General features: G+C 37.7%; 1 protein-coding gene across 1 annotated transcript in view; it reads left to right on the top strand.

Moving 5' to 3' along the window:
* Window positions 1–1,059: 1,059 nt before the first annotated feature.
* The window catches only part of LOC128984397 (synembryn-A), a 33,419-nt gene continuing 24,918 nt past the window's right edge, over window positions 1,060–9,560 (top strand). The window contains exons 1-2 of the mRNA XM_054403715.1: window positions 1,060–1,236; window positions 4,140–4,279. Of these exons, the coding sequence (XP_054259690.1) occupies window positions 1,147–1,236; window positions 4,140–4,279 (230 nt within the window). The 5' untranslated portion in view covers window positions 1,060–1,146. The remainder of the gene's footprint in view (window positions 1,237–4,139; window positions 4,280–9,560) is intronic.

The following is a 9,560-nucleotide window of genomic DNA, read 5'->3' as shown; positions in this document are numbered from 1 at the left end:
GCCTGAAAGAGGTTGATTCCACAAAGTTCTTAGGGATGCACTTGGATAGAGTGCTGAGCTGGCAAGATCATGTAGATAGCATCTGTCCAAAAATTGGAAAAGGGGTTTTTGCCTTGCGTAATCTCAAGCCTTTATGTTCAACACAAGTTATGGTCATGGCCTATTATGGCCTCATTCATTCCCATCTTTCCTACGGATTAAGATTGTGGGGGGGTTGTGCCAGACGAAATTTTAACAGGGCATTTTTAGGCTTTAAAAAAGAGCCATCAGATTAATTGCAAATCTGAGGTGGAGAGAGTCGTGTAGACAAGCTTTCAGGGAGCTTGGAATTTTGACCCTTCCTTCGCTGTATATATTGGAAACGGCTGTATACTGCCGGTTTCAACATGTGCCTATCCAAGGCACTGCTGTGCACGGCCACGGGACTAGAGCAAGGGATAGTTTTCGCACTGTCCAACACCGAACAGCTGCATTTGAGAAACTTCCTTCTCAATTAGGTGCCAGGCTCCTTTACTGTCTTCCTGAAAGGCTTAAAAGTCTGGAAAGTTCCCTTCTATTCAAAACGAAACTGAAGCGTGACTTGAAAAATCAGGCGTTCTATTCGGTTGATGAGTTCACTGCACACCGTTGGAGTTAAGGGCCACAGTATTATATTCCCCAGGGGTTATGAGTTAAATATTTTAAGGCTTTCTTAATAAATGTAAAATGTTTTTTTTAGTTTTCCTCCATTTCTTTAATGTATTGATTTATTTGTTTAAAGTTAAATTTAATTTAAAGTGTAATTTTATAAAATAACCTCTATGTAACTATAAATATTAGAAGAATAAGTATTATATGCTACACGGTGTAAACATTTTCAAAAGCAATAAATAAATAAATTAATTAATCATGTTTAATCTATGCCACAGCCTTGTTAGCTTTCTGCATTTATAATATAAACCATATTTTATAATTCTTAATCGTTACTCTATGCCACCAGTATCTTGTCTATTTATTACGTCTGTATGTTTTGTTATTGGATTTTGGGTACCGTCGTCTGCAGCGAGTGACAGTACTGTGTGCAAACCGATATTTAATTAAAGTGATCAGGATCAGAGATTTGTGAAGTTAATAATTTTGGTTGGCTATTATACCAAACATTTCATAATGGTTGTAATGGATAATATCACCCTCTTGCGCCTAGAGAACGGTGGTCTGGATGATGTAAAGAATATATTAAAGAATTTCATTGAGAAGGTAGGTTTGAAGGTAGTACCTGACTATTGTGTATTCACCATGCCTCCCCAACTTCAAAAATATTTATTGAATTTAATCAGTTTAAAACTAAGGTGGACCTACAAAAAGGAGAAAGGGTTTATGATAATTTTTGTAAATTGTTTAGAACCGAAGACTGTTGTTACATAGGCCTAGGTTGTTGGCCTAGATTCAACTATTTCACTGGGCAGGACAACTATTTAACGGCTAAAACTAAGCATGGTTTGATTTGATTGTTAACCAATCTCTGATGATGGTTTATTTTTATTTACTGATTTATGTATTGACATAGCCTATTATGTAATGTTTAATGGCCAAATAAACAATTTGAATTTGAATTTTGGGCATTTAGGCTAGTTAAATATTAAAATATTAAGATACCGGTATTATATGGGTTCACAACCCAAGCAAAATAGTTCATAGTGTGTAGGGTAGGCCTAATTACGACTTATGAGGATCAAGTTTGTTTCTTACCCAAGAGATAAGTTAAGTTGTAGGTTTCTTAAGGTAAGTTAACTAATCAGAGAACTTCTTGTTGCATGGAAATACACACAAGAGGGTATTGGGAAAAAGAGCTACAATACATGTTACAGCACATAACACATCCATGTATCAGTCATTACAGCCATGAAGGTGTTAAGGCTGCTGCACTGGAGAAGCAGAATACAGCAAAGACAAAATAATATGATGGTGGCCGCACCTAATTGATTTATATTACAAAACTTGGTCTTCTTTTTTCCTTGATATTATGAACTCATCATTTTGGCATAAATTGCTTATCATTAATGCTTTGTTCTGAATAACTATGTCTATAAAAGAGGAAATATGTACGTATGTATTCCTGAAAGTTTCATTACAATCTGTTGAGCGGTTTGTAACTTATGGACTCCAAAACCACTCAACAGATTGTAATGAAACTTTCAGGAATTATTAAGCATTATTCAAGGATGGTTTGGTGCAGATCCGTCAAAAGGGCTCCGCTCCAGAGGGTTTTTAGGGGTCCAATGTTAGACTATTGGAACTACAATGTTTACAAATAAATATAGGCCTAATTTAAAAGCAGATGTTTACTTTCACTAACTGTTTTGTAGGTTTGAATCATAGACAAATAGAATAAATATAGACCGTCAGCTGTGCTGCGGTTAGCACAAGTTCTGGCGTCCACCACTAGGTGTAGTAAATATACTGTACTATATTTTGCCGTGTAGTTACGGCGCAAACCCCTGCAGCGTCTGCTGGTTGCATACGGCTCCTGCTCTCCTCGCCTGCAGCGGCGTGAGCAGTAACTACACGGCCATCCTAGCGGTGGGCGTCGGAACCTTCCTTTGACAGTCTACATTTATTCTATTTGTCTATGGTTTGAATAGGTTTGAATCACAACATTCTGTATTAATCATGATTTGAAATAGTGCTACAATGTTTCCACAGAATGCAGAACAGAAAACTATTTTACTTTTGGATAGGTCCATATATATTTAACCCCAATCGCAGCACACCTGTGCATACTAATATTATAAATGTGAAAGTTTGTGTATTTGTTTGTTTGTTTGAAGTTCAATCACGCATTAACTACTGGACTGATTGGGCTGAAATTTGGCATGATTATAGCTTACATTCCCAATTAACATATATAGGCATATTCTTATCTCAAAAATCCTTTCGGGCTCCGCCCCAGTGGCTCTGTGGTTCCACATGTTAACCTTATGGGTATTCATATTTAAAGGGAATAAAAATATTTATTCAGCTGTTTCAACTTAAAAAGTTGGTTCTATCGTTCTATGGTATGCAAAAGCAAAAGTTATAAGATTTACCAACAGGGTGCGGCACTATTACTTTTTTGCATTTATGGAAACAGATAATTTGATCTAAGCAACAACAAAAACCTATGATATGCAATGAGAACTGTCAAAGTAGGATTGTTTACAGTTACTTTTATGTTTTTAATTTCATGAATCATTTGTGATATTTTGCGAATCTTTAACAATTTATTTCTCTCTATTGTTTAGGTGAAGTGGTAGAATATTATGGCTATAGTAGATGTGTAATACTATAGTATACCATAAATTTAAAGAAGAAAATTTTATCAAATTGTGTCCTCCCCCATTGCAAACATAAAGCTTGAGTATAAACTGCAATAAGCATTTTATACTTAGATGCCAATCCCGTACGAAGGACGGGTACTCTGCTAGTAATCAATAAAAGGGCCATGGCAATGCCTTAATATTTTTATCTTTTGTTCTATACCCTAACAATCTAAAATAAATTAGCCTATTAAGTGAAGTTTCACACCATTAATATGTTCCACGGAAGGAGTCCCCCACAAAGAATATGCGTTTCAGAGGAGAACAAGCGAAGCCCTGGCTGTAAAATGGAGAAAACCATACTCCCAAATTATCGGATGGTTTGAGGATCCAAAGCCAGCTTTCCATAATTCGAGCAGTTTCGCTTAGGCTACGGGGAACTGACGTAAAGTTCGAAGCATTCAATTTGAAGATGGTGCCGCGATTCCCCCATTGCTCTATTGAGCTTTCATTTTATTTTTTATACATCCCAAGTAGCTAGTATTTTAAAATTAAAATCTTTTCTATATTCTAAAAAAAAGCCTATTAAGTGAATAATAATCGTGCGTGCTATCTCAGGTATTCAAATGCCTCCCAATTGGTCATTAACCCACCACATTACTGTCATTAAAAGAAGGAACTATTTATCGTAAAGAACAAATTACAATTTAAAATAATAGTTGTTAGAGCAGCAACGCGCGCTGGGTAACTGCTAGTTTTATATAAAATAGGTAGAATTAAGCAATATGGTTAAAACTACTTAAAAGAGAAAACTGTGGTACTTAAGAGCTTTCTATAGTTTAGGGTCTGTTTTTTTTTTTATAGCATAAACAATCTTTTACATTTGCTGAGCTGAACATTGATGATCGTCGCAAGAAGCTTTGGACTCTTCTCTTCTCACATCTGGACAAACCATCCTCAGCCAGTTGCCACAAAGAATGTCTGGCATGTGTTCGCATCTTGAGGTAAACTTATAAAATTTATTTATTTTAGATCTACATGCAAATCAATATTGCTGGGTATCTGAGGCTAGCCCAGCCTTGAAGCCTATTATTAGGGTTGCCATATCCCCGGAGATTACTGGATTTTGACGTTCAAAATTCAGCTCCAGGGGATTCCTGCAAAAAGTGAGAAATCTCCTTTTTTTTACTCTCTATTAAAAAACATTGTATTCAGCACTTTTGGAATAAAATAAATGTTTGTATTCGCAAATAATTGTTATGTAATGACTGAAAAATGCAACTCTTGTACTCTCTACTAACGTTTTTTTTCCTTAGTCTTAGTTTTACTTTGGTTTGGCCAGCAACATCCTTAGTTTATCGTCTGTTTCATTGGACCCAGTCCTTCTATTCGCGTCTGCCGCCCTGCCGGCCATTTCTAAGTTATCCGTGTTCACTACTAAAGCCGAACCGAGTCTAGCAGACAGAGAGCGTTTTTTTTACGCTATTCGATATTTTAAGTGAGATGTGACAAGCGAGATGCAAATGTTATGCTTTCGCGTACCATATTTGAATATTGACATTGTAGCAAGAATATTGAACAGACACGGTATGGATTAATAAACATAAACAAATTACGTCGCTGACCCGAATGTCAATAGGCCTATCCATAACAACTGGTTTGGACGGTTTTTGACAGTTCCATTTAAATATAAATCAAAACGTGTTTACTTTCGGGCAGTGGCATATTTTTTTTATGTGTATGACCTATACCGTTTCAGTTTTAATATTTGTGCTATGTAGGTAACTTGTACAATTTTGCTAGCCCGTAAATTTTTTTTACTGTAGTGGGCCGCCAATGTGCGGTGATGTGAAATCTCCTCTTTCCCAAATAGGGAATAAGCTATTACCGTAGTACTCATGGGAAGACCAGGACCCGGGACTGATTTTTTTTTCCGTTTTGAGGTCCCTAGAGGCCAAAAACACCATCCGTTCAGATTCATATATATATGTGTGTGTGTCCGTTAGCGCGATAACTCGAGCAAAAATGATCCGATTTTGATAAAATTTGGTACAAACGTGTAAACCTACGTTTATTTGAACGAGTTCGCGAACCAGCATGATCGTACCTTGGGAATGGGGGTTTATGGTGGGTTTTATGGGGTAAAAATGGGTTTTTCCCATTCCAACCTATTATTGGGGGTTTTCCAAACTATTTTGTAGAGCTTAAAAAAACAAATAATTTAGTATATTGAAGCGAAATAATGCGCCTAATGATTACGGTGAAAATTCCAAAAAAATTGTAAATTTAAAATTCCCATGTTATTCTTATGGCTGGGGCCACACTTGTAATTTTTAACCAGCGAGACTGTTTTTCCTGTTTTCATGTGCGACGCACGTGAAACAGTTTGACCGTGGCCACACTCGTCTTACGAGATAGGTTTTTTGGGCAAACCAGTGAGACTGATAGAGCATGCCACACTGGCAATAAAAATCGTCCGTGTCCGTGTTCCGCCTCCCCCCCCTCAACGCTCACTTTACAGTAAATCAGTCAGGATAAAACTAGAAACGTCCATGGAAAAAATTCAGCAAGATAGGATGAGTGTGTTCACTCCCATAAGCCGCAATGCCCCGCGACTAGTTTTACGTGCAACGCCCGTGGAATGTTAGTAGAGAATACACGTGCAATTCCGTTTGTCAGTCTCGCTGGTAAACGCGTTCACGGACGTTTTTACTCTAGTGTGGTCTGCCCCATATACCGTAATGTATCTCTCAAACCCACGGGTAACGCCTGTGGAAAAAATTCAGCGAGATAAGATGAGTGTGGCCCTGGCCTATGGAGGATAAGTAAATTGTTGTAGTTTGCTTGTTTATTAACATAATTATGTTGCCCAAATTTGGAAAATGTTTTTATTTCTTACTAGCTGTGTACCCGTTCTACGAACGGGGATCTTATAGTATTCAGTTGAAACCTTCTTATATAAAGAACAGCAGTTGGTTTGCATACTTTCAGATATGCTGGCCAACTATTATACATAACTTCATTTCATGTTGTTCGTTCCGGATCGGCATGACAATCAATAAAATGTTTAATTACCTGCGTCCGCCGGTCGATCCTAATGTATCCTATTACAGGAGATGCATTTCGGCGAAATTAAATCTTCATGTTGTTAGCCTCCGGATCACTGGTATAGTAATAAATAATGGTTTAAATACCTTATACTGTCAAAGTGATCCTTTGTAGTCCAAATATAGGCTACTGCAGTTTCGTTCCCGATGATGGGAACTTCATCAGGCTGTCAAAGACATCAAATTTCGTTCCAGAGGAAGTCGTTAAGGTTAAAATGAAAATCCATCGATGTCATACATTTAGCACTCAAACCAAAACACGAACAATAAATAAACATAACAAACACGCCGGTACCGGGAAACACTATACCCACAGAGGGCAGGTCTAGACTGATGCGTTAAGTGTATTTCCTCCCCCTCCTCCTTCCTTATCACGAGTTGACTATTGTTTTGAAATTAAATCGCCATCATCAGTCCTAATATAAGGTCTTGAGTTTCCCCATTAGGTGCGTCTTGGAGTTTTTGAAACACATACACGAACTGTACACTTACACATGACGAATAAAACATAAATACACGGTAGGCCTACTTTTATTTTTACTATGGACATGTAGACGCCCGTCGGTCGTGTGCCGAGTAGCGACTGAAAACGCTCATTTAAAAAAGTAAGTTTCCCAGCCATATACAATACTGATTCAAGGTCTTTTTCCTGGTTATCAAAAATCAAAAACAATTTTATACACAATGAAACTCTATTTTCATTTACGGTTACAGTACACATTGCTCTTGCGATTAATTAAATCCGTTATGTAAGGAAAAACGTTTTAAATTTTACTTGGTTTGGATATGCTTTCAAAACGTGATCGAAAATGGTTGCGGTATTTGTAAACAACATTGAATGTAAACATATCAGTGACAGCTAGAAGAAATAATCTTGATTCGAACAGCTGTTCTTTATTTCATAGATGAATTAATATGTGATGAACATTGGGAGAAAACTTTACAAAAAATCGCACAAATTTGGGTTTTTAAACGCTCGTCATTTTATTTACAAAGTAGTTACGCCATATTTTAATAGCTAAAGACAATCTCGCCAATCCAGTGAATACATTAAAATGATTTGGAACTTGATAGGTACTCTCGTTTTCCAGGAGAAGACCGCGTAAAACGGCTCTTGGGCCGTGACAGACAGGAAGTCAGGCAGACAGACAGAAATTTAGATGAGACTTGTTTTGTATAATATTTTGTTTTGTATAAAACGTAAAAATAACCTAAAAGTTTATGATTCTGAGCAATGACTCTAATGACTGAGCAGACAAAACTCTAATTTTAGCGAATTTCCCTATAGGGAAGTAGCTATCAGTGGCGGTGATAACGGGCCCGCGGTGCGGGGGGGCCTGCTAGCTAGGGGGCCCGTGAGCCTTGACCGGGATTTTTGGTAAATTTTATCGGCACACGGGCCCGCGATAGTGTGACAGGCTCAGCCACTCGGGTCCCCTATCATAACAATATTTATATGAGAATAAAAATACATTTTTTATGATGAAAATTTGTTCAAACCTATAGTTTAAGTAGTTTACAACAGCTAAACTAACACTATTACTTAACCGATCGATATAAATTATCTACCAACCTAAGTAAAAGAATTGTCATCAGTCATGCGGGTTGCATTAAATGTCCGCGTGGATTGTTTGAATTCACAGTCAAATTTGGGTTTTTAAACGCTCGTCATTTTATTTACAAAGTAGTGACGCCATATTTTAATGGCTAAAGACAATCTCGCCAATCCAGTGAATACATTAAAATGATTTGGAACTTGATAGGTACTCTCGTTTTTCAGGAGAAGACCGCGTAAAACAGCTCTTGGGCCGTGACAGACAGGAAGACAGGCAAACAGACAGAAATTTAGATGAGACTTGTTTTGGTTTCTTTAATGTATAAAATGTAAAAATAACCTAAAAGTTTATGATTCTGAGCAATGACTCTAATGACTGAGCAGACAAAACTCCAATTTTAGCGAATTTCCCTATAGGGAAGTAGCTATCAGTGGCGGTGATAGCGGGCCCATGGGCCCGCGGTGCGGGGGGGCCCGCTAGCTAGGGGGCCCGTGAGCCTTGACCGGGATTTTTGGTAAATTTTATCGGCACACGGGCCTGCGATAGTGTGACAGGCTCAGCCACTCGGGTCCCCTACCATAACAATATTTTTATGAGAATAAAAATACCTACATTTTTTATGATGAAAATTTGTTCAAACCTATAGTTTAAGTAGTTTACAACAGCTAAACTAACACTATTACTTAACCGATCGATATAAATTATCTACCAACCTAGGAAGATAAATCATTAATGTTAATCCTCCTAGTCCCCAGCGGGTGACACCATAGAGGATCCTCTATGCTGATTCGACTAAATAAACTTGATAATTTTGTTACGATCAAATCGGCAAATTAACCTAGGTCTCTAGGGCACTAGCTAATAAATAATTCCATTCTTTCATTGATGCTAAAGAAGGTTTTTCATTTAATTTCATGTCTTACTATTAGGAGGCTGCCCTTTAGATTTGTTTACTTCGCACTTTAGATGTGTTTACAACATCGAGTCAGGTAAAAAATGTTACTTACCTAAGGGCCTAAGGCCAAATCAGATCGGTTCAAAATCGGGTTGCTTTGGAAACGGTTGATTTTTATAATAGGCCTATAATGTCGATTTTCGAGCTGAGCAGAGCCTGGACTACAAGCTTGAGAGATCAAGCACAAAGTCAGAAAATCAAGCTCGAGCCGATTGTCTCAGTATTCAATACAATAATGCACAATTAAAATTAAAAGCTTTTATATCCGTGAGGATCACTCTCACGAAATTGAAAGATTAGGCCTATACGCTTTTGCCGCGATCGCGGATATCGACGAGAACATTTCCCCGCGGCTGACGATGACGATGTCTCCGCGGCCGCAGATGTTCAATATTTTGTCGCTATTGCGGAAGACGATAATGACGTTTCTTTTTTAGCGAGAGATATATCTAGGATTTAGCAGCGATTACGGAAAAATGATTTACCCATCACCACCGACGGGTCGCGGGGAGATATTAGGCCGTGATAATAGATTGGGCCGTGAATGCGGGAGACGATGATGACATCTAATGATGTCATAGGTTTGGTTACATTTGCAATCATGGTAAACTATGATAATGTTTCTTCCATGACTTATGACTACAGGAAGTATTTACGATTTTGTCGC

The sequence above is a fragment of the Macrosteles quadrilineatus genome, unplaced genomic scaffold (assembly GCF_028750875.1).
Source record: "Macrosteles quadrilineatus isolate MER2022 unplaced genomic scaffold, UCM_ALF_1.0 Scaffold_2__2_contigs__length_208266976, whole genome shotgun sequence".
NCBI classification, from domain to species: Eukaryota; Metazoa; Arthropoda; class Insecta; order Hemiptera; family Cicadellidae; genus Macrosteles; species Macrosteles quadrilineatus.
Note: the sequence above shows the minus strand (reverse complement) of the source record. Positions and strands in the feature narration are given on the sequence as shown.